At 40.3% G+C, this 25,259-nt stretch overlaps 3 protein-coding genes across 4 annotated transcripts; 2 read left to right on the forward strand and 1 right to left on the reverse strand.

Moving 5' to 3' along the window:
• The first annotated feature begins 259 nt into the window (after positions 1 to 259).
• LOC129239191 (protein lin-9 homolog) lies at positions 260 to 22,628 on the forward strand. The gene is made up of 2 exons (XM_054874529.1): positions 260 to 384; positions 20,381 to 22,628. The coding sequence occupies exon 2, from the start codon at positions 20,416 to 20,418 to the stop codon at positions 22,390 to 22,392; it is 1,977 nt and encodes a 658-aa protein (XP_054730504.1). The 5' UTR covers positions 260 to 384; positions 20,381 to 20,415; the 3' UTR covers positions 22,393 to 22,628.
• On the forward strand, positions 5,882 to 14,377 carry LOC129239189 (WD repeat-containing protein 7). 2 transcript variants are annotated; one of them, XM_054874526.1, is made up of 2 exons: positions 5,882 to 6,315; positions 8,396 to 14,377. In XM_054874526.1, exon 2 carries the CDS (start codon positions 8,414 to 8,416, stop codon positions 12,869 to 12,871), a length of 4,458 nt encoding a protein of 1,485 aa, XP_054730501.1. In that variant the 5' UTR covers positions 5,882 to 6,315; positions 8,396 to 8,413; the 3' UTR covers positions 12,872 to 14,377. The 2 variants fall into 2 exon arrangements, with proteins under 2 accessions (XP_054730501.1, XP_054730502.1); XM_054874527.1 differs by having other exon boundaries at positions 6,307 to 6,416.
• Positions 22,502 to 25,151, reverse strand: LOC129239190 (translation initiation factor eIF-2B subunit epsilon). The gene is made up of 7 exons (XM_054874528.1): positions 24,988 to 25,151; positions 24,730 to 24,854; positions 24,473 to 24,664; positions 23,560 to 24,413; positions 23,280 to 23,504; positions 22,904 to 23,190; positions 22,502 to 22,848 (listed from the first exon to the last, which is right to left on the reverse strand). The coding sequence occupies exons 1-7, from the start codon at positions 25,081 to 25,083 to the stop codon at positions 22,636 to 22,638; spliced, it is 1,992 nt and encodes a 663-aa protein (XP_054730503.1). The 5' UTR covers positions 25,084 to 25,151; the 3' UTR covers positions 22,502 to 22,635.
• Positions 25,152 to 25,259: the final 108 nt, after the last annotated feature.

The raw sequence follows: 25,259 nt of genomic DNA on the forward strand, positions 1-25,259 counted from the left end.
CAATATAAGGAACACGCCTACAGAATGTTCACTCTCTGAAATGCTGTATTGATAAAGAGGAAATTCTTTGGAGTATATAATTTTATATTTTAAAATATAATTCTAGTTGCCCAAAATTGTATTTCGGTTTTGCCTTAAATTTATTAAGAGGAAATATCTAATTTTAACAGGGCAAATCATTATTATTTTAAAAACTAGTATGTACTCAAATGCATCTCTGCATATGCACATTGAACATACCATTAGAAAAAATAGAAATGTCAATGATGGCGATTAATTTTGTTTCAAACACTCGTTTTTTGTGGATTTAGTTAATTTTTTCGAAAAATTCGTGGAAATCAACAATTTAAAAGTGATAAATTCCGTTGCAGTTGTGACTGAGAGGTAAGTGTGTCTATTGTTGTCATTATAGACATAAAAATGTTTTATCTCGTTGGTGTTCTTACAAAAACGTGCGGTAGCATTTGGATTTTCGAATTAACAAAGACAATTTGTAAATTTACAGTGCCACAATACCGTCTTGATTTTACTTTTCTGTTTTTACAAAATTCATTAGCTTTTGTGTAGTGGCATTCAAAGAAAAATATGCGAACTATCCTCCCAGTTAACGATAAATAGTATGGTTTAATTAAGACGCTCTGTACTCCTGTATTCTATTATCCCAGCTTTTTTTTAGTTTATATCGCTATCAATATGTATTTTTAAAATGAAAGTCAGGCCCAAATGTCACAGGCAAAGTGAAGTTGTGCTATTGGATCTTTGTGGGCGTTGGGTATTTCGCTGGATTGTTTCATAAAGTAAATCATATACATAGATCAGCACACAATTCAAATGTCTTATAAAATGTTTACATTCGATGGTGTTCTACCAACATAAAACGTGAGCGATATACATAAGTACGTATATAATTTTGAGATATGTTGTAATAACAGCATAAACATTTCCAATGATTGTTTCGGGAATGCTGCTGGACTGACACTTCTTGGCCGGATGAAATCCGGGTCATTCCAGTAACGTATAATTGGCTGTAGTAGGAACACTAAATCCTGTTCAAGTAATAACTGTTGTTCCTTAAAGCAGGGTGACGCCAATGTTGTCGGGAAGTATATTTGGTTCACCTTACTGTGCAGTTGGCATCTTTTCTTAAGGCTTCCAGCACAGTAACCCGATAAATTCCCTCCGAAGCGATTCGGATCATTTTCATGGATGTTGGCAGCATTGATATAAAACTTCCGTTTTGGTAGTAATAATAAATATAATATGGATGCATTCTGCCCAGCATTTGCTGTTTGGAACATCACAGCAGACAGATGAAACATTAATAGTAGATGTAGGACCTTCAATTAATACACGTTTCCAAGTAAATGATATTTCAACTGAAAATATGTGTTTTTCAAAAGATAATCCATTTAAGTGCTAAGTGCTCAGGATCACACCATTGTTGTTTCGTTTGGGAGCAAAATTTTTATGTGGGCGCCATTGACCATTGGAGCACAGCTATGATGTTGTACTGACACATATATATATGTACATACATACGAATGTTACTTGTAAAGATTTTAATAATAAAATAATTGGTGAATATATCGACGTTAGAGTCGCCGTATATGTATCAAGAACATCTATTAAAACCGTGCATTTATGCATGCCTCTTCAGATGGTAAATCATATACTCGTATGCATGTTTCTTTAATATAAACTTATAATGTACTTCATCCGATTTGTCAGACTATGTATTGCTTATGTGCATATTTCCAGCAGCTGTGTTAACTAGAACTAGAAGTAGTAGGAACATTTCTTTTTTTTGTTTATTTACTTTATTTATTATTTTATTTAATTACTAGCAAACCCGGCCCCCTTCGCTGGGCACACTAAAATAGAATAGATATGGTTTAGAACAGAAAATATATGATTTTCATATTATTTATTTCTTTATTCTTTATTCAAGCGCTTTGGCATAAACAATATTTTTTGTTTTTCTATTTGTTTTTGAGTAAATATAAAATATAAATTGAAAATCAGGAAAAAAGAAGATTGTTTTTAAATGTCAAATCAACGCATATGAATAAACAATCGTCTTTTTTCCTGATCCATTGGAGCTTTTTTAACCATTATCCATTTATATTTTTCAAAAAAAAAAACGAAAAAATTTTTTTTTTCACGAACACATAATTTCATTCGGATTTCACATTAAATTCTCAAATTTCGTAAGAAATTATTCACTGTTCCAAAATCCACTCCAAAAAAATTCACAAACAATTTTTACATGTTGCACTTACGTTTTTTCCTTATGGCATCCAAATCAGAAAGAAATATAGACCCATTGTAACTCACACTGTCAATTTGACAGTTCAGTTCCGCCCCAAGCGTTAAAAAAGTAAGCGACATTATGGATGGTTCAAAAGAACGCTGTACCCGTTGCCAGTGCTCCGAATTACAACCAAACTTTACGAAACCCATTTTCAATACTTACTTAACAATGTGCGTAAGTTTGGTTTAATTCGGTGCAAAGACACGGCGGGTCCACGTTTTGGCATATATTTCGAGACCCTAGTCATCAATAGGTATGAAAATTACCCCGTATTAAAGCACTTATCAATAGCTTTCATTTGATACCCATATTGTACATACACAACCAAAGGTTACCCGGGTCCACGTTTTGACCTATATCTCGAGACCCCAGTCACGGAGCGGCATGAAAAATACTCTGTACTAAAGCATTCCCCAACAGCTTCAATTTGATATCCATATTGTACAAACACATTCTAGGCTCCACGTTTTGGTCTCTATCTCGAGACCCTAGTCACGGAGTGGCATGAAAAATACTCTGAACTAAAGCATTCACCAACAGCTTCCATTTGATACCCATATTGTACATACACATCCGAAGGTTACCCGGGTCCACGTTTTGACCTATATCTCGAGACCCTATCTACCAATAGGTATTCAAACTATACGGAAATCATCTTCAATATCTACTTAACAATGTGTGTAAGTTTGGTTTAATTCGGTTCAAAGACACGGCGGGTCCACGTTTTGGCATATATTTCGAGACCCTAGTCATCAATAGGTATGAAAATTACCCCGTATTAAAGCACTTATCAACAGCTTTCATTTGATATCCATATTGTACAAACACATTCTAGGGTCCACGTTTTGGTCTCTATCTCGAGACCCTAGTCACGGAGCGGATGGAAATACTCTGAACTAAAGCATTCACCAACAGCTTCCATTTGATACCCATATTGTACATACACATCCGAAGGTTACCCGGGTCCACGTTTTGACCTACATATATCTCGAGACCCTATCTACCAATAGGAATCCAAACTATACGGAAACCATCTTCAATACCTCCTTAACAATGTGTGTAAGTTTGGTTTAATTCGGTGCAAAGACACGGCGGGTCCACGTTTTGGCATATATTTCCAGACCTTAGTCATCAAATTACCCCGTATTAAAGCACTTATCAACAGCTTTCATTTGATACCCATATTGTACATACACATCCGAAGGTTACCCGGGTCCACGTTTTGACCTATATCTCGAGACCCTATCTACCAATAGGTATCCAAACTATACGGAAACCATCTTCAATACCTCCTTAACAATGTGTGTAAGTTTGGTTTAATTCGGTGCAAAGACACGGCGGGTCCACGTTTGGCATATATTTCCAGACCCTAGTCATCAATAGGTATGAAAATTACCCCATATTAAAGCACTTATCAACAGCTTTCATTTGATACCCATATTGTACATACACATCCGAAGGTTACCCGGGTCCACGTTTGGACCTATATCTCGAGACCCTATCTACCAATAGGTATCCAAACTATACGGAAACCATCTTCAATACCTCCTTAACAATGTGTGTAAGTTTGGTTTAATTCGGTGCAAAGAGACGGCGGGTCCACGTTTTGGCATATATTTCCAGACCCTAGTCATCAATAGGTATGAAAATTACCCCATATTAAAGCACTTATCAACAGCTTTCATTTGATACCCATATTGTACATACACAACCAAAGGTTACCCGGGTCCACCTTTTGACCTATATCTCGAGACCCCAGTCACGGAGCGGCATGAAAAATACTCTGTACTAAAGCATTCACCAACAGCTTCAATTTGATACCCATATTGTACATACACATCCGAAGGTTACCCGGGTCCACGTTTTGACCTATATCTCGAGACCCCAGTCACGGAGCGGCATGAAAAATACTCTGTACTAAAGCATTCACCAACAGCTTTCATTTGATACCCATATTGTACATACACGTCCGAAGGTTACCCGGGTCCACGTTTTGACCTATATCTCGAGCCCTATTTCCAAAATAAAATATAATCCATGTTACTCGTGGATAATGTAGCTTTCGAATGGTGAAAGAATTTTTAAAATCGGTCCAGTAGTTTTTGAGCCTATTCGTAACAAACAAACAAACAAAGTTTTCCTCTTTATAATATTAGTATAGATAAAAACATGTGTTAAAAACATAAAAACATAGGAATATATAAAAACATAGGTCCAAAACACCCATTTCAATAATAGATGTAATTTGCTTGGCAGATGGAAGAGATATTTGTAGTAAACGGTTCAAAACATTTTTTTTTTGTTTTCGAGTAATTAGGATTCCAGTTGGAGTGGCAATATATATATTATAACTGGCGCTTACACGCTTTTTGGGTGCTTGGCCGAGCTCCTGCTATTTGTGGCGTGCGTCTTGATGTTGTTTCACAAATAGAGGGACCTACAGTTTAAAGTCAACTCTTATAAGGATCTTATTCATGGCTGAAATACACTCGGAGGCTTGCCATTGCCTGCCGTGGGGCGACCGCTTTTAGAAAAAACTTTCCCTTCATTTTGGTTCTTCGCGGAGACTCGAACCTACATACGTTCTCCAAATTCCGAATGGTAGTCACACACCAACCCATTCGGCTACGGCGGAGTGACGACACAAAGCGTTCCATGGGCTTGAATACTCGGCCGTACTGACGCTACTTAGCAAAAAGCACCTCAACATGTCAGGATAACAGTAGGGGGTTTTCATATACTCATAGAACTACATTAGATTAGATTGCTTCGAGTTGTGCACTTCGACCTCATTGTCTTTTGTGCCCTCTACTCTTCACATTACCTCATCCAGACCCAGTTCCCTTATTAAACTTAAGATAGAGCAGGGCTGGATTGAGCGTATGTGCCTTTCTTTTGGCTGCAGTTGGCCGAGATGTCTCAACCTTCTCTGCGTTATAGCGCGCATTCAAGGATAAGGTGCATTGGAGTCTCCTGAGATTGGTCGCAGAAACGACAAGAATCAGTGGACCGATCATGTGCATTCGACTACTGTGAGAATACCCGTGGGCATTCTCAGTTTATCCTTGGGGGAGAGTTATGAGCATTTTTTGTTTTTACATGTATGGGAAATGCTTATGAGCATTTTTTTGTTTGTTTTTATATGTATAGGGACAGTTTATGCTGCTACAACAACAGCAGCGGTAGATATAATCATTAGGAATATTTAAGGATACAGTAAGAAAATCAAATGATATAGAACGTTGAGACGATGCTGTAATTTTTTGTATCAATTAAAAATGTATAACATAACTTGATCAGCATAGGTTATCTGCCTATGTAAAGATGTGTAGTTAAAGTGTATTACCAAAAGAAAAGGCAAATCAATTTTTCAATAAATCTATAAAGTATTAAAACAAAGTTTATAATTTATAATTTTTCCACCTTAGATTATGTGCGTTAATATTTGTGTGAATATGAGAAGTCTCTAAGATGTCACAATTAACTTTACGTTTATGTGCATGAAACAAAGCTCGGCTGCACACTGTTGAACGTAACAACGTATCTCAGTATGCTTTGTTTGCTGTCCGTTGTCGGTTTTGACATTTAACACGCAAGTCAATCGATAATTTTTCTTCTCGGTCGATATTTTCATTTCTTTCCCGAGTTCAGAGACAATAAAAGGTGATAGAAAAGTAATTTTTCGGTGGAATTTGCAAAAATTATTTCGTTAATTGCACGGTGACGGGGTATTAAATACGTAAATGCATAGAATAAACATCAAGACAAGTTGAGGAGTGCAAGAAAGCTAGAAAAGCTGAAAGAAGAGGAGGAGGAGCGGAGCATACTGCGCGACATTGAAGTTCCATAACTGCTGCAACTGGCGCTGTCGCTGCGCTGCTGTTTGTGTGTCTAGACGAGGAGGAGCGACGAGGGAGCACAAGGAAGAGGGCGAGAGTCGTTGTGGGACACGCACAGCCGCGGAGGCGACGGAAGGAAGCAGAGTAGAAGCGGACAATTGCGATGTTAGCACAAGAAATTAATTTACTTTGGGAGTGTGCAACCATTACGATCGAACACATTTCGCCACACACATGATTTCATATGTGCACAATTTACACATATAGTAAGTAAACTGGCTTACAGTGAAATAAACATCTGGGAGCGAACGGAGCTGAAAGAAGGTATCAACTGCTGTCGCCACTATCGCGAATACGCAGTCCCGCTGCACGCCTAATTAACCTAACTCGTGCTTTCGCATCTGTTTTGAGATGGTTGAATGTTTTTATGCATTGTTAAAAGCTCGTTAGACGGCATCCTAATTTTGCATTGTTTTGACCAATTATTGAAAGTTTTGCTGACTGTTTGGAAAAAAAAAGTTCCATAGTATATAACTCCAAATGAGTCTAAAAATGTAGTGCCAATGGAAAACAATTTTGTTGTGCGTGCTAAAAGGGGATAAAAATATAATAGTATACCAAAAAATATTTCTTTAACCCTATCCATTAGCGTGATCAATGAATTGCATATATTGTTTTGACTTTGTTTAGATGGCGTCAGCGTTATACAAGTCCATGACCCCATTTGCAATAGAGTAGACAACTTGTCGCTGCCTTCATACGCATGTATTTAAAAATATTTTACTCGTGATCAAAGCAAGGATCCGCAATAGGAAAACATTATGATGCCACAATTCTTATACATAAACCATATCACTGAAAAATATCAAATCAAGTTGTAAAGAATTTTTTTGACACGACCTTTTCGAAGTTGCCTTTATTTATTCAGTAAAATAAAATTCCTTTCATTTAGTTTATTAAAATACATTCAATCACTTCACAACGGTTGAACCAAATAATTTAAGAATAATATCCAAAAGTTATTAAAGATATTTCTCATAACTGTTATATAATATCTAAATTTATGGATTTCTGATGTTAATTAGCTGGTATCATCATGTCTTTATTAAAACTTATTCCAACGCTGTTCTCGAGTTTGACTTCGTTAAATTCCATAATGTTTGGCATCAATTTCGCTACTTTGTTGGCGTAAATAAGACATCTACTATCTAATCAGTTCAATTGTTCATAAATAATTCATAATCTATTAACTATTCGTCTTATGAGTCGTTTTGTCTACCTTGTTTTCATGCGATCCATAGATATTATTATAAATTAATGAGCCAATTTTCCCAAAAAGAAATTGTAAATCAAATGGCAAACTAACATACACCGTATACATATTTGTTACGTGCCTTTCGACATATCTACAAATACATTAGTATGTTTTCAAATTCTATCGGATGTCTTATCATTCGCAACAGTTTGCAGTGGCAACTTTTTAGCTATTATCATTTATCAGCTTTACCCGAATCGCCGAAATGTGTTCGTCGTCGTGATGGAGACTTAGTTGTACCTTCTAAGTGATAAATAATAACAAGCGTGTGGTAGCGTTGGTAAAGGCGAAGGCGGTGAGGTGTACTTTTAACTTCTACTAACCTACGACTACATGTATGCTAACGCATCACGAGTGGAGAAAAGTATTTCTTCGAACTTCGATATGGAAAATAACGTTTGCTTTTATGATAAATATTTACCATTCAGTTATCCGCCATCAGCGGTAACCGATTTTGTTTGTGCGTTACAACTCGTTTGCAAGGTTTTTCTAAGTATTTGTTGGTGCTTAAAATTGTAGTTAATTTTCATATAATTAAATTTCAACTCATTTGCGCCCCATTTTAGTTAATAAATTGTAGTAAATAATACATTTTAGTAAGTATATAATGCCTTAATATGTTTTCCGAATTTTAACTTCTTCATTCATGCATTTATGGTTCACAATAACTTTTTTATCAAATAAAAAGTACTATTTTCGAGATCTATAAACTTCACAACTTAAATGGCATTATTGGCAAATGTATCTAGTAAAAAAAAAACAAAGGTCCTACACCCGACGTATACACCCTTATGAGTAGAATGTAGCCACACGCGTCTAGAGAACGAACAAAACAAAGTACACTTCACGGTTGTCGCATTTATCACCGTCGTCGTCAAAACATTATTCAAATACACTTGGTCGATTCTCATGTTATCGATTTTTTTACAGCGTTTTCGGTATTTCGACATGGTCAGCACAAATCTTGTGGTACCGGTGGTGCTTTGGGGGCCATCGGCGCCCACACACTGCGTGTCCAGTGTATTTCTGTCAGATGATCAATCAACACTCGTCACCGGTTGCTATGATGGGCAGATCTGTTTGTGGCAAGTTGACCCTGTCACCATGAAAATGTCACCTCGTTGTCTGCTTGTTGGACATTCGGCGCCAGTGTTATGCTTAGTGCGTGCCTCCGTACTGCCCGATAATAATTTTCTCGTCAGCTCATCGGAGAATGGTGAAATGTGCACATGGGATCTAATCGATGGAAAGTGTATGGAATCAGTGAAGCTGCCACAGGTGCACACTCAAATTCAGAGTTACCATCCCGCTAACAGCGATGATGTACGCCTATTTTGCATAGGCTATTATCCCGAAATAATTGTAATGGACCCGTTCAGTTTGGAAATCATTTACCAGCTAAGTTCGAAAGTAAAGCCCGACTGGATTTCGGCACTGCATGTGCTGCGCCCCATGAAACGCAAAGACGATGTTGTCTTAGCAATCACAACCACAGGCACAGTGAAAGTTTGGACCCTAATCGGCAATGAAAATAAACATGCCGAACCGATTTACGAAAATGAATCGAAGGAAATTCGTTGTTTGAACGCCATCACCATGAATTGCTGTGCGCAGAATCAACGCACTGTGCTAATTGTATGTACCAAGTACTGGCAGATTTATGACGCTGGAGATTTCACGGTACTTTGCTCAGTCATTGCGCCCACGCGGGAACGCTGGCAAGGTGGTGATTTTATAAGTTCGGATCGTGTAATGTTGTGGACCGACGAAGGCAAAGGCTATCTCTACAAGCTTCCCGCGAATTGTATACCAGACAACAAGGAGTTCCACGCCAAATCAGTGGTGCGCGATGCACCCTATTTGTATTACATACTACAACAGCCTGGCGACAAGGTCCTGTCATGCCCGCCCGCCATGAAACTACTACGTTATCAGCGTGAAGAGGGCAAAAGTACACAACATTATTTGTTGCGAGGCGATTCTGAAGGCTATATCTCGGTATGGACCGTGCCTGAGGTGCCACTGGATAACATTAGCATTTTGCAAGCGAAGCAAATGCCACCAAGAGTGCTAAAACCCACTGTCTGCACATCGTTAGTTGAGGCTTGGTCTATCATGGACCCACCGCCTGTGGGTATACTCGATCAATTGTCACGTATTACGGAAACACCCGTCAAACTCACCTCAAGTATTTACCTGCCGCAACAGAGTCGCTTGGTAATTGGACGTGAGGATGGCACTATAGTTATTGTGCCCGCCACTCAAACGGTAATGATGCAACTGTTGGTAGGCATTAAGCAGAATTTCAGTGATTGGCCTTCACATCAAATACTATACGGTCATCGTGGACGTGTCAACTGTTTGCTTTGTCCATCACTTGTACATCCGCGCTACGAGAAATCGCATTTATTATCAGGTGGCGTCGACTTTGCCGTTTGTTTGTGGGACTTGTACAGTGGAAGTCTCTTGCATCGTTTCTGCGTGCATGCCGGTGAGATAACACAGTTGCTGGTACCACCAGAAATTTGCAGTAATCGCATCCTAAAATGTATCTGCTCAGTGGCATCTGACCATTCGGTCACACTGTTAAGTTTACAGGAACGCAAATGTGTGACACTTGCGAGTCGCCATCTCTTTCCGGTAATAACCATAAAATGGCGCCCGCTCGACGACTTTCTCATTGTTGGCTGTTCAGACGGCTCTGTATATGTGTGGCAAATGGAGACGGGCCACTTGGATCGTGTGTTACATGGCATGCTGGCAGAAGAAGTGCTTCTGGCTTGCGATGAGCAATCTGCCGACGATGGCAGTGGTGGACACAGTGGTGCAACAGCGGCCACATCAGAAATGGGCATGGCTAATCCGGCGGTACACTTTTTCCGTGGCATCAAGTCGCGTAACATGAATGCCATACGTCATGCAACCCAACGCGGTATCCATCAGCTTCAACAGCTGCAGGGCCACAACCAAGGCAACTTTGATTTCTTAATGAAACATCGCAGTAATCCGCTGGTGATACAAGGTCTTCGCACCAATCCTAAAGATGCAGAAAGTCATATACTATTTTTTGACATTGAAGGATTAATTTTCGAACTCCATAGCGAGGAGTACGCCCAAATGACACCAGCTGCATTGGAGGCACTCGGTGTGGTGCTAAACAATCAAAAGGATAAAGCGGTGCATATGGATGCATCCAAAAAAATAAGCGATTTCTTCGGAAAGGTGAAGAATAAAGCAGGTGACATGGAAAAAATATTAAAGGACAAAGATAAACACGGCCTAGTGCAGAAATTCAAAGAGAAGACGGAACAAATGGAAAAGAAAGTACAGGCGAAAGTCGAAAGTTTTCAGAAAGTCGTGGAGACGCAAGAACAACCAGACGATTTGCGCAGTAAGATTGCTTCTAAGATGGAGGTGACACACGTTATGGAGGTTGCGCAGCTCCTACTTTCCCTCTTACACTCGTGGGGCTTGGATCCGCATTTGGACAAGGTGTGTGAATCCCAGTTGGGCTTGTTGCGCCCCATTGTGCCTGTTTCGTTTGGGGTACTATCCAAAGCAGGATACATGTCGCTGCTGCTGCCAACCTGGCAGAACAATTATCAGATACCGGACAATATACCACCCACTCCCAGCAGCTCCAAGAAGCGCGATATTGCGCCTGAATTGCTGCGCCAAGAACAGCTTACTGCGGTTTTTACATCCCGATTGCACTGGGAATTGAGTACGACGTTGACATCGAATCACATACTAGCGCTCGTAGCTATGTCAAACACGTTGATGTCGATGTGCGCCGCATCCTTTCTTCCAGATAGCGAAAAAAGTAAGAAACTACAGCGCCTGGCCCAACGCACCGATTCAACACTAAGCAACGAAGAGGAGCGCGAGGAGCTTATAGCCCACCATACATCGCAAATTAAACAGGGTTGGAGTTTGCTGTCCACACATCATTGCTTCTTGTTGCCCGACAAAATCGAGGCATTAGAACCACGGAAATTCAAACGTCCACAAGTGGAGGCGATGGCCAAGCGTTGGCAACATCACTGTATCGAAATTCGTGAGGCTGCTCAGCAGATTCTACTTGGCGAATTGACACGTATGGGTAAGAAGGGCCGCAAGCAACTGGTGGATAGTTGGGCACAGTATTTACCGCTATATACGCACACCGAGCCGATCGTCCAACCTCAGGTGCTGGCGGCAGCACAAGGCAATGGTGGAAATGGCACGAATGGGCATAGCACTGCGGTCGACAATCAGGACGAGGAGTACGAGGAAGAGGAGGAAGAAATTATACGCAAGCCGTCTAGTTTGTCTGAGTTGAAGCGCAAGCAAACCACGGCAGTAATACTGTTGGGCGTTATCGGTGCAGAGTTTGGGCAGGATATTTCGCAAGATTCACCCCAGCGCGCCAACGCTGATCGGAGGAAGTCCTCTGTCGCGGAAGGTTTCGGCATAGCCAACAACTTGGCGCGGCTAACATCTATGGCACTGGCGCATCTACTTTATGCGCCGCCATCACAAAAACTACCAAAGTATACGCCGTTACGACGCGCTGCAATCGACCTTCTCGGCCGTGGTTTCACCGTTTGGGAGCCATACTTGGACGTAAGCAAAGTGCTACTAGGTTTGTTAGAGATCGCATGCGCCGGTAAATCGGTGCCCAATCTAAACTATAAGCTACCGCTTACGCCACAGGCAGATGCATGTCGTACCGCGCGACATGCGTTGCGGCTCATTGCCACAGCAAGGCCAGCTGCCTTCATAACGACCATGGCGCGTGAGGTAGCACGTTACAACACTATGCAACAGAATGCGCAGTCCATTAATCAACCGCTAACGCAGTCTGTGCTTTTCAAGGCCAAATCGGAGATCTTACTGTGCGTCGAAATGCTCATTGATAAAATGCAAGCGGAAATCGCCAGTTTGCTAGTCGAGGTAATGGACATAACATTGCATTGTGTCGACAATAATGAATTAAAGTCACGCGGCCTAGCCGAAGTCTGCCCCTCGGTTTGCAAGTTCAATCAGATATCACACTGCGCGCAAACACGACGCATTGCCGTTGGTGCACACAACGGCCACCTAGCCATCTATGAGCTACGCCAGAACAAATGCCAAATGATACCGGCGCATACACATCCCATAACGTCATTGGCTTTCTCGCCTGATGGCAAATTCCTTGTATCCTATTCATGCAGTGAGAATAGACTATCGTTCTGGCAGACGAGTACCGGCATGTTTGGTTTGGGAAATTCTCAGACACGTTGCACCAAAGGATACTCAACAGCACCCATACCTGATGTATCGCGCCTAAATCCGATGCGGCTAGCCAAGCTGGTGTGGATCAACAATCGCACAGTGACGCTTATGCTGGCCGATGGCTCGGAGACACGCTTCAATGTGTAGGCAGAGACACAGATCGTGAGAAACGAAAGAAAAATAAAGATAAGGACGGCAGCGATCCAGTAAAAGCTGTACAAGCAATTAATTAGGGATTTCGATTAAGGCGCTTCTATTGTGCGTACGAACGGTTGAGCGGGCGGACAGTTTTGCGTACAACGGGGCAAGAAGGAATAAGATGTGGAATATACGAGTATATGAATTCAGCGCTAGTATTGAAGATCATTTTCAAAATTCAAGATTTTTTGCTTTTAAGTGTACGGCAAAATTTAACTTAACACGCTTAATGGTTCCTAAAATGGCTGAAAGCGCTTATAAAGTGTATTAAATTGTAACTTTTTCCAAAAATCCAAAAAACCAGTCACACATCCTCAATTTAATTCATAGCTATAATTTGTTTTCTTTATTATTCGTTTTACTAAATACACACTGCATATGTGATTTTCTGAAACTAATTTAAAATTATATGGAAAAATGGTTCTAGAAAACATTTTAAAAATTTATGAAATGTTACATAGGTTTAATCTACATCTAACTCCCTTTTGACCACTGTTCGTCCGTGCGGGATGCATGTCGTTTGTGTTGCATTTTCTAGATTGCGGTACATCCACACATAAATAAGTGTATTAATAATAGGGGGCTAACGGTGGTACGCACATACATATTTGCATAGTATGTCTACACAAATATACACGCATACATACATACATACATATATGTTGGTTGCATTGCAGTACTACATAGAGAAATATTAAATAAAAAAGATGGATATAAACTATAACATTACGAAACTACAACAACAAGTGCAAATGCAAACTGTATTTAGAAACAAAAATAAGAAAAACTATGATATTATAAAAATATCTTAAACTATATAATTGAAAAATAAAAGAAAAGAACTACGATACTAGTAAAAAGAAAAAATACCCAAAAAACAAAACATAAAAATGTAAATGCTGTTATTAATATTTGTTAAACTGTTATATTATATTTACATACATACATAGTAATGAAATTTATTTTGCTGTTTTGTAAAATTAATTTTTAAAACATTTTACTTCGTTACTTTCGAAAAATAAGCAAAAATATGTGGGAGAAAATTTATGTTGTGGAAAATAAACGAAAAGTCGGAAGAAACAAAAACAATAAATGATAATATATTATACATATATGCAATTAAAGCAAATATGCATGCTATGCATAGGCACATATATTTATATATATATATACTATATATATAAATTTAAATTAAATGTTTTAATGAATTAAAACCCGATTCTCCGAGTGTTTTTTGGAGCTATGTGGGAGACGTACAACCAGCCGGGTTGTATACAATCAATCGATCGCCTCCCCGTATCCACATTTGAAAATTACCTTACTTATACTGTCGAAAATATAAAAAAGCTATGTATTAATGAAATTAAATTAAATAAATTTAACGAAATTGTATTGTGCTTACTTTTAAATGTCCCTCAATAAAAGTATTAATTAATTATACCGAAAAAAACGGAAGTTAAGTGTTTGCATCCATAATTATTTTAATTGTCGAATGATTCATATTGTGCTATGTTCGCTCGTTAACGGAATTAGCAACCACCAGGAATAAAAATCACATGAAGTAATAGAATAAGCTGGACTGGAGAATCTAATTGCAAATAGCAACTTTAGCTAAAACTAACTTTGTTGAAAAGATATTCGCTGACTTCTTAAACGTCAGCTGCGCAGCATAAGTGCTAAGTCAAATTTTCCTTAAACAAAAAAAGGTCGCTGATGCGTTATCGTTTGAGGTTCCTAAAAACATTCATCAGATTATTGATACGCATTACAACCGAAAATCGTTCATCGTTTGTACGCTATAATACAAAGAATCGCAGTAGTATCAAAAAATTACATCGCAGTGATAAATTGCAAAGCGACTTGTAGGAAGTCAGCCATGCTTACAGATAACGTTTCGCTCGTTTGCTGAAAAAATTTCAAAAGTTGAAAAGTTTTTTTAGTTATTTCGATTATTATTATTATTTCCTATGGTTCCTGGGAGGGACAAAGGATCTGCGCCTTTTCTGGTTAAATTCGCGGTGTGAGTTTTCAAACCCATCCGTATCAAAGTTTTCAATGGCCTTCCTCGTATACGGCTGCCTTGTTAAGTCGTCATCTTGTCTACGAAGAACGCGGCCAATCCAGCCTCATTGTTTTCTGCAAATCTTAAGGGGTATTGGGGTTTGCTGAGTTGTTCTTCTCAAATCAGCATTCGAGATTGTGTTGGGCCAGAACGTTTTCAAGTATTTAGAGAAGTGTGCAGAAATGGCTATCATCTCTTCTTCGTGGTGAAATCTATTAACAGTAACTCATTGTATGAAAATGTGACATTCCCATGGCAGTCGGTTCTACGTTACCGGAATGACTCGAGTTTTTCCCGACAAAGGGCTGCCGCCCCAGTAAACCAGCCCTGTCTAGTGAACAGTCTATCACCCCACCCCTTACGTCACAGGAATAACTCCTTGCAGCAATCTTGCTCCAAATACTTCTTGGTTGTTTGTTTGCTTGTTAACAGTAATAGTAGCCCCGCCAGTGTCGGGTATATCACCTGTCATCTTCGTCTAGCTCATCTAGGGGTAGGCCCAGGAAACATGCTGTTTCGACGCGATGGGTCCAGAGGGAGAGGGGTGTTATATGAGTGGGTTTTAAAGGGCATGTGAAAAGGTGGTTAGTGTCGTGCGGGGTGCCTTCACATGGCGGACATATGTTTGGTATGCCGTGGTCGATTCTGGATAGGTAGGGGTTTAACCTGCTACAATATCCAGAACGTAAGTGTGCCAGTGTTACACTTGTCTCACGAGGAAGCTGGAGCTCTTCATCTGATGTAGGTGGTGGTTGGACTACGGTATTCACAGGACGGGAGCTTAAGGAGGTGGTGACGGTCTCCCGATGAATGTCGTTTATTGACTGTCTAAATACTGTCAGTTCTGTTAGATTGCGGTCAGTTTTGTCCTGGATTTCGTCAGCGTAGTCTAAGAGATGTCTCCTGACGTGCCTGTGAGGCGGCTCAGGATCAAGCAGGTGTCTGAGGGGTGAAACCTGCGGTAACATCCCAGCAGGATCTGCTTGCTGAGCAGTTTGTTATGTTCCATTACTGGAAGCATTTGTGCCTCGTTGTGTAGGTGTTGAACCGGGGACATCAGGAGGCACCCGGTCCTTGTCCGAATGGCAGTATTTTGGCATGTCTGAAGCTTTGTCCACTGCGTGTCACTAGTTCCAGGCGGCCAGACAGGCGCTGCATAGTTTAGAACCGGCTCACCAATTGCCTTAAATGTCGATAGCAACAGTTCTTTGTCTTTGCCCCAAGTGCTGCCGGCAAGCCCCAAATACTTCTCCTCAGGGCTGGTATCGAATCCAAGCCTGGGCCAGAAGTATTCTACTGCTATGTTCAGTAGAATGCTGTAATCGGAGTCCAACCACCACCCATTGCAGATGAAGAGCTCCAGCTTGCCCGTGAGACCCGTGTAGCACTGGCACAATTAATTTCTGGATATTGTAGCAGGTTAAACTCCTACTTATCCAGAATTGACCCTGACATACCAAACATATAGCCGGCATGTGAAGGCACCTCGCACGACACTAGCCACCTTTTCACATGCCCTTTAAAACCCACTCATATAACACTCCTCTTCCTCTGGACCCAACCTGTCGAAACAGCAGGTTTCCTGGGCCTACCCTTAGATAAGCCTGACGAAGACGACCGGTGATATACTCTACACAGACGGGGCTTCTCTTACTGCTACAGCAACAACAACAACATGAAAATGTGTATTTACCTTTACAGGAAGGCATTTTAAATTGAAAACTTTGAAGCCGTTTTTCTGGAAATTAAAAAATTGTTTAAATTTTAATTAAAGAGCACATGCGTGTTTTTTTGTTTGTTTTTTATTCCACTATGTTCCCAGGCTTCAACAAAACTTTTATATCTCATTCGATTAACAGCTTTTTTCTTAGCAACATCCCACGGTTGATTAATTGCTTCTACATCACCACCGGGTGTGTCCTTGAGGGTTGCATTACAACGCTGTTCTGTTTATACTTTCCTTGTCCTTTCATAGAGTACCCGATCCATTGCCATTTACGGCCTCTTCGCACAAAATGTGCGCCGCTGATTTTATGATTTTTGTTAGCCGCATGTCAGACGTTCAATATATATTGTGATATTTGGACCGCGATCCATATTGATGGATCGAGAGTGTGTGCTATACGCTCAATATTTACTGAAAGTATTGCGATCCATATGCGGAAGCAATGGGCTGCATAATACTGTGGTGCTAATGATGATGATGGTTGCAATCCATATTGATGAATTGCAAAATTTCTATTTTCTAGATTTTGCGATATCGATCACGATCCATCAATATTCCATACTACGCTTTCAATACATAATGTGATCCAAAAACTATTTACTTACTTATATCGGCTGATCAAGGATCACAACCCATTACGGGATTAGGGTTGACTCTAACAAGTCTCGCCAGGCGTCTCTGCTTTGCGCGCGCCTTCTTCAATTTATTACACCAAGCTATGATAGGGTTTTCTCAACTTGGTCTTTCTATCGGAGCTATGGTCTTCCCTTACGTCGTTGTCCTCCCCATACGAACATCTGCTTTGCTGGAGCTTCTGCATCCATACGCTCGACGTGGCCCAGCCAGCACAAGCACTGAATATTGATGCGCTTCACTATATCCATATCGTCTTAGAGCTCATACAGCTCGTGGTTCATTCGGCGGTAGTAGTTATCGCCAACACGAAGAGGACCAAAGATTTTCCGAAGCATATTTCTCTCGAACACCCCAAGAGCTACTGCATCAGTCTGCGACACAACCCATACTTCAGCACCATAGAGTAAGAGGATAGTTCCGTGCGTGGAAGTCCACGCAAGTGGGGAAAGTCCCTGATCGCCATTCACTTGGGAGGGGCCGGGATAATTCTTCTGCATACGGTCCAAGAAGCTCACAGCTTCCGGGCTCCGCCCACTCCGCTCCTCTCGGTAGCTTCCAAACAGCCACATAAAAACCCCTATTCCAGTGAAGACCAACAACAAATATCCAAAAATAATACCAGTATAAAAACGAGTTTATTTTAATTTCGCGTTTAAAAAATACATACATATGGTATGTATGTACATATGCACAAATTCCATTTCATTTGAACACCATACCCCTGAAATAATAACAACATCGCTAACGAAGATGGGAGTAAACATTGCTCTAGTCTCCTTTATAGAACGAAAATATGTACTCCTGCAGCAGATCAATTGGGGGGAAAAATGTGGAATGGAATCCAGAATAATACACTGAATCAGAATAATATTCACTTTGGCTTTCTGTTATTCTAATTTCAAATTTTCTTCTTGTACCAAATACTTCATTACTCTCTTCATTGCTTTTGTCTTCGCACTATATTCTTTATGTTCATTCTGAATATTATCAAACGATCTAAACATCGTCAAATCAAACTAACACTATAGTGTTCAGACTGAAGGATCTACCATAAGTGTCCACATATTATCATAAATAGTAATGTCGCCTCTCAGACGCCGTTCGAGTTAAAGTAAAAAATAGGGTTAAAGAATTGGCCGATGGCTAATGCCATGTTTCACTAAAGCCAAACCCGGGCTTTGAGAGAATTGTCAACCGTTTTCACTACGTCACCTATGTGTATGTTTATCTAAATTTTAGACGCCGGCACCCAATCAAATTGTCTTGATATTATAAGCAGTAAAACATTGCAGCCATGTTCCGCTTGAGTTTAGTAAGCTGTTGTGACAACGGTCTGTAGGGTATCCTATTAAAAATATACTAAGCGAAATAGATATATGGGACACAACAAACATTTTTTTTTGTAATAAAAGATTCAGAGGTTAAATGTTTTTACCTTTCGGTACAAGAGAAGAAAACTAACGTAAGGGTAAATAATAATTTTCAAGGGCGTAAAAGGAAATAGATATACGGGAAAAAATAAAAACAAATAAATCTTACGAAAACAATATAAAATAATATTTAATAGATTGTATGTCGTCCGTTATTTATTGTAACTGATACAAGTCGTCGTGACATCGAATTTACGAGTGATTCGATTTTTGCTCATTCGTCTTGAATAACTTTTTAAGAAGTAAGGAAAGCTAGTGTTTACCTTCATAATTTAGGTCTGGATTAGCTGCGCCCCACTTCAGCACAGAAATATTTTCGACGTGAAGAACTCCTTTTTCCGCTTTTTTCTGATTATACGAACAAGACTTACCGTGAAAATTTTCGGCAGACCAAAAAATAAAACAGATTGGAGCCTTGCTACGGTAGCTAAAAGCAGGGTCATAAGAGATGCACCGTGGAGGTTTTGCGAGTGACGCGTTTGGCGTTTCTCGCGAATATCTCTCCAATATTTCTGACAACTAGCAGGCCCAGCGAGTTTACATTTTGTTTTCATTGCTATAAATGATGGACTGCCATTCATCATTCCAGAACTTAAGTTTATTGGCGAATTAGAGTCTAATTTTTTTTGGCGTTGTGTAAGCTTCGGTTTCACCGGTCGTAACATTGAGAGAAAATTCACATCTAATTTGGTTAGGGATGATGTTTTTATTGACAGCCAACCGCTTTATCTCTCTTTTACACTTGTCGCCAATCTTAGGGTTTGGACAAGTTCTTTTAATTTTTCAATATCCATCAGGATTTTTCAAAAAGTTGGGGATGGCATTTTTATTTCGATTTACTTTTAGCGCTAGTTTGCGAACTGAGACTCTCTATAAACTAGAATACTAGCACGCTACTCTTTAGATGGCTATGTTCCTGTTGGCACAGTGTCCTAAAAAGTTATTTCCTCCGCACAAAAAGCAAAATAATTTCAAACTACAGCTAGTTCCTGCAATACATTATAAGGTAACCTAAGAAAATATGCTGCTATTTTAGAAGAATTTTTTTTTCTTGAACAAAGTTGGTTTGCTATTTCGCTTCGTGTATTTGCCTTTGTTTTGATCAATCCTGCGATGTCCATTAACAATACCTCTTGCCAGGGCAAATCTATTAAAGGTGGTATTGGTGAATCAGCTGATTTGGTTTTTTTCTTTCGTCATGTCCATGTGGCTGTCAGCACAGAATGAAACAAGGCGAATTCATTCTTTGTTTTCTACTTTGCCGTGACAATCAAACGTACAAAATATTGTTGTTGGTCTAGTGCCACCTCCTTTAATGAATGTGCCTTGGCTTTTGCTTATTTTTACCTAGAGAGTAGTAATTTATTGAAAATTTGATTTTTTGTTAGTTGAAAATTTTGTTTTCTGAAATGTCGCGTTTCACCGGAAAATGTGCGATATGTTTTGTGTTTTCGTAAACAAGTCCTTCGTAACGTCTCGCAACTGATTTGAATAAAGCCTCTCAAATACCACTGTAAATAAGTTTATCCAAACTTCGGAAATATCTTTGTAACTGTCTCTACAATTAAAGAGTGCATTAATTAACCAATTTTTCGCCATTACAGATTACGTACTTTTGGCTTGTCACTTCCGCTCCAAAATGTCAAACGATTCGGAAACGCTGTCGAAGAAGTTACGCAAAGCTTCGAGTCCTACCTTCTCCGACGATGAACATATCGAACCGCCCGCTTTCAGTTTGGCAACCTTGGGACTGCGTCGTGTCGGTTCTGCACCACCTCCCAAGCCACAGCCACAGCAGCCTATACAAATGTTAAATGCCCGCGGCATGCCTGCCCGCATACGTAAGCGAAATCGATTTTTCTTCGACGACGACATCATCAATGATGACAAACCACTTCGAATGAGTCTCTCGCCACGCAAAATGCCGCTGAAGGCGACCGCATCGCCCCACAAAACCCCTACGAAGGTGTTAAAGAAACGTAAAGGTGTTGTCTCACGGTACATGCGCTCGGATGAGAAGAAAAAAAGCGCTGAAGTGACCACACCGACGCGCAGCAGCCATACAAGTGCGGCAAGCTTATCGGCAAACACAACTCCAAAGTCCAGTACTCGACACAGTGGTATGCCTATTGCCGCGAGCAGCAGCTCCGCCGCAGTGACACATATTATCCCCGCTGATAAGAAGATTGGCCAGAGCATCGGCTTGCGCTTGCGCAATTTATTAAAACTTCCGAAAGCGCATCGCTGGGTCATATTCGAGTGGTTCTATTCCTTTCTCGATAAAGCACTTTTTGAGGGTGAGAATGATTTTCAAGTGTGTTTGTCGGAATCTTTCCCGAATCTCCACACACGACAACTGACGCGGGCCGAGTGGCGTAAGATACGTGCATTGATGGGCAAGCCTAGACGTTGTTCGCAAGCATTTTTTGTGGAGGAGAGACGTGAGTTGGAACGTCGACGTCAAAAGATACGGTATATGCAAAGCCGTAAATCGGGTGACATTAGAGATTTGAATTTTGTGCGTGATTTGCCGGAAAAGATCCCGTTGCCACTGCCCATCGGTACCAAAGTGACAGCACGATTGCGTGTCCCACAGGATGGCATTTTCAGCGGCACTGTAGATGCCTACGATTCAATGAATTCTACATACCGCATCACGTTCGATCGGAGCGGGTTGGGCACACACTCAATTCCAGATTTCGAAATCGTCTCAGAGAACTTTCACGAAATGCTTCCACTGCAGAGCATTGCAAGGGATAATAGGCCGAACTTGATGAGCGTCTACAATGGAGTCAGCTCATCGCCATTGCGTAGTATGCGCAACGTTCGCTCTGCACTAAATATGAATTTGAACAAAAGTGATCCGGTGCTTGCGCAGGAGGTGATCGAAAGCCCATTCAAGGACCCGGTGTTAGGACGCGACAACATTAATGGCTACCCGGCCAAGTTGCTGGAGACACTTGTACGTTTGAAGCGCGCTCTAGCCTCAAAACGTTCCAAATTACAACGACTCAGCGAAATGAACAACGAGGCAGAATTGAAAGCTTCGCAACAACTCACCGCTGCACATAATAATTCAAATTCATCCTCAGATGAGTCACAGAATACGACCGAGGCAGTACCACAGTTGAGTGATGAATTCCAAAGGCGTTATGCGTCAATTGTTATTTCAATGGAGAAAATGAATCGCGATATGCAAGACTATTTGAATGATGTGCAAGCATTTGCAGGCGATTTAACACGCGATCCACAGGTGCAAGCAATGCTGGCTCCCTCGTACTTGCGTGAAAAGTGCCGTGAAGCAGCCGAGGATGCAGTGCAGCGCAATAATCAAGGTACAGTCCAAAATAAGAGCGTATTGGGGCTCATCAAAAATCTTGCAACGGTGCTGCTAGTCGCCTCTCATTTGGGCAATGATGGTAATTCGGTGGAAGTTTCAAAAGTGCTCGAGGGCTGCATTGTAGAAGTGCGTTCCAGCTTGAGTGGCGTAAATGTTGAAACGTTTCAGAAAAACGTCCAAATACATTTGCATCATGTGCGGATGTTAGCTGCTAACAATAATGTAATTATGGGAAATTCGGCCATATCAACATCCGGTGGACCAATTGATAGATAAATTTTTAATATTGACAAAAATACGTTCTCACCCCACTGTGAGTGGATAATTAGAATGGAATTAGCATCCTATAAATAGCATTCATGATTTAATTTGATAAAAATGTATCTTAACAATAACAAATGTGTAATTTAGTTTATTATAATTTCCTTTAGTTTATTGTTGTTTTTATGGGTTATTTTGCGTATTGAATTATTTCTTATTTATAAACTTAAATAAATTCCTAAACAACTAAACACTGTTCTAATCACTTTCGTCATCATCCTCCTCTTCGCTGGATTGATTGAGCCATTCGACAAGCTCTTTCAGACTCTGCCGCAAAGCACGGTGTTCGTCAGAATCGAGTTGGGCATACCATGCCATTATAGCATTTTCGGTTATGAAATCCTTGTCATATAAGTAGTGTACAACTTTTGAAATCTTGCTACGCACATATTCGTTTTCCTCATAGACGTCCTATGCAAAATAACAGTTATTAAATTTCAATTTTTTCTATATAAATATAATATACTTCTAGTGCCTTGAGGCATTCTAACATAGCGCTTTCCGTCTTTATATAATTCGACATGACAGGGCCCAAACACTTCAGTACTTTGTTGATGGCCAGAAGAACGTTTTGATTTGGCGGCTCTTTAATAACTCTCAGACTGAATATCGCTTTTGCCACATAGAAATTCACTTCTTTTAGCGATATATTGTATGCGTATCGAGATGAGTTGATTTCCAGAATTAGATAGTCTGGATTGGACATCCCTTGGAAACCACGTTCCAGTGTATCCATTACTTCTGCCAAAAAAACTGCAGCGAAGCATTAGCAATAGCAATAATAGCAATAGCAAGAGGTAGTATTAGTGTGAGTAGAAATTTAAGACAAATCAAACGTTTACTATTTGTGTCGTCGATGAGTGGTGTGACCGCACGCGACTCGTCGTCATCGCTACTCGATGTGTAATCGCTGTCATCGCAAGTAGTTGGTAATTTTGTCACCTTGGGTATCCCAATGGCAGCGGCTGGCAGTGCATCATCTTCGGAATCGGATGCACACCCAATTATTGAATCTTGCTTATCATCTACGATGTATGAGTGATCTCCCAGCTTCTCCAACATATTGTCTATTGAAGTAAAATAAAATGTAATTTCGAGGGATTTTTAAAATTACTTACTTACCATATTCATGAACTGCATTTTTCACAACAACGCCTTTAAGAATCTTTCCAGATGGTATAACACATTTTGCGCCCACTACTGTGCCCTCGGCAAGAACGACCCCAGCTTCAATTTTTGTGCCGAAACCTACTACACAGCAATTTAGCTGACAGCCATCCGCAACATTTACACCGTCCATGAGAAAAGCGTTTAAAAGCACACAATTTTTGCCTATTTTACAGTTTTTACCAATAACGCTGCAACGCACAGTTGTGCCTGCTTCCACATGGCTACCCGCTTCCACGGCAACATTTTCCGTCAACGCCGCTTTTTTGACAATTGCCCGAGGACTCTTGTAAATGTTATTCTTTAAATAAACATATTGTTGCGTGGCGCAAGTTACGCCCATATCGGGTACGAGTGGGTACGCCCAGCGATTCATAATATCCTGGCTAACCAAGGAGTATGTAAGCCAGTTATTTACTTTGCGTGCATACTGTCCACGAGGCAATAATGAAGCATATAAGCGACTATTGAGGATTTCCTCGTTGATTAGAACACCACGCACGAAGTCGTCGCGTGTTTCGAAATCAAAATTATCACTGAACAAGGACAACATGGACGGCGAACCGATAGCCATTTGCGGATCCATTATATTATGAAACAGTGTAACTTCGGAGTTATGAAGAAAAACTTCCAGTGGCACCTCAAAATTGGACTCTTTTCCATGCAGACTCAAGCGCTGGTGATATTGAAGCCGGTTATTTTGCTGGTCAACAGCAATCATTATTTCATTGCCTGTGCGAACATCGCATGGTGCGGCCTCTTTAAAGATCAAAGTAGCTGCAGCGCCTTTATCATATTTAACAGTTTTTCTAAGAGAGTTGTTAATATCAGATATATTTTTGTGGTTTAAGTGCTTTTGGTATCTTACTTGTGCTGCTCAAATATGGGCCGCAGATCTGCATTGGTCACTGTGTCCGCACCAAGTAATATGAAATTTCCACGTATCAATGCTTTGGCGTCCAAATCGCGCATGGCATCACCAAAGCAGATACAACCTTCCCCACCAATCACGCGCACTGTCATATTTACTGACCAAGAGCTGGATGATGCAATGCCATTTCTAGAAGTAAAATTGTTGTAATTGTAAGTGGCACAGTGAAGCGTTTTAAATAATTTGTCAATTACTTAATATGTTCACGAACACTTTGCAAGTGCAAACTTGAGTAGACGAACACTTCTTCGATGCCGCTGCGATTGAGAGCATCCAATGCGTAATCTAGGAGTGGAACATTTACCAAGGGTAACAGTGCCTGAAATCAAGTGCGCCCAATATATTAAAAACGTGACTGTCAGGAGGTATTCCAATTTTCTGTTTGGTTACGAGTCATTCCAGCGCCACGTTGAAGTTTTACGCGGCTTTCGTAGACATAAAATTCTACCTACCGTGGAATTTTCAGCCGAAAAGGGTTGTAACTGGTACTCATTATTATCCGCTATAAGAATTGCTTGAATAACTTCCTTTTCCTCAAATTGATTCATGTTGTAATTGTGTGCAATTAAGAAGTAAAATGAGAAGCCACTCGGTGAATGAATGAAAAGTAAAATCGCTTAGAGATGCTCTGAGAGTCTCGATAATAAATTTTCCTTTGTGCGTCTGCAATCGATTTTTTTTAATAAATATAGACGATACATTTATCTAGTATGCGTTGATGTAT

This window comes from Anastrepha obliqua, chromosome 2 (assembly GCF_027943255.1).
Source record: "Anastrepha obliqua isolate idAnaObli1 chromosome 2, idAnaObli1_1.0, whole genome shotgun sequence".
NCBI classification, from domain to species: domain Eukaryota; kingdom Metazoa; phylum Arthropoda; class Insecta; order Diptera; family Tephritidae; genus Anastrepha; species Anastrepha obliqua.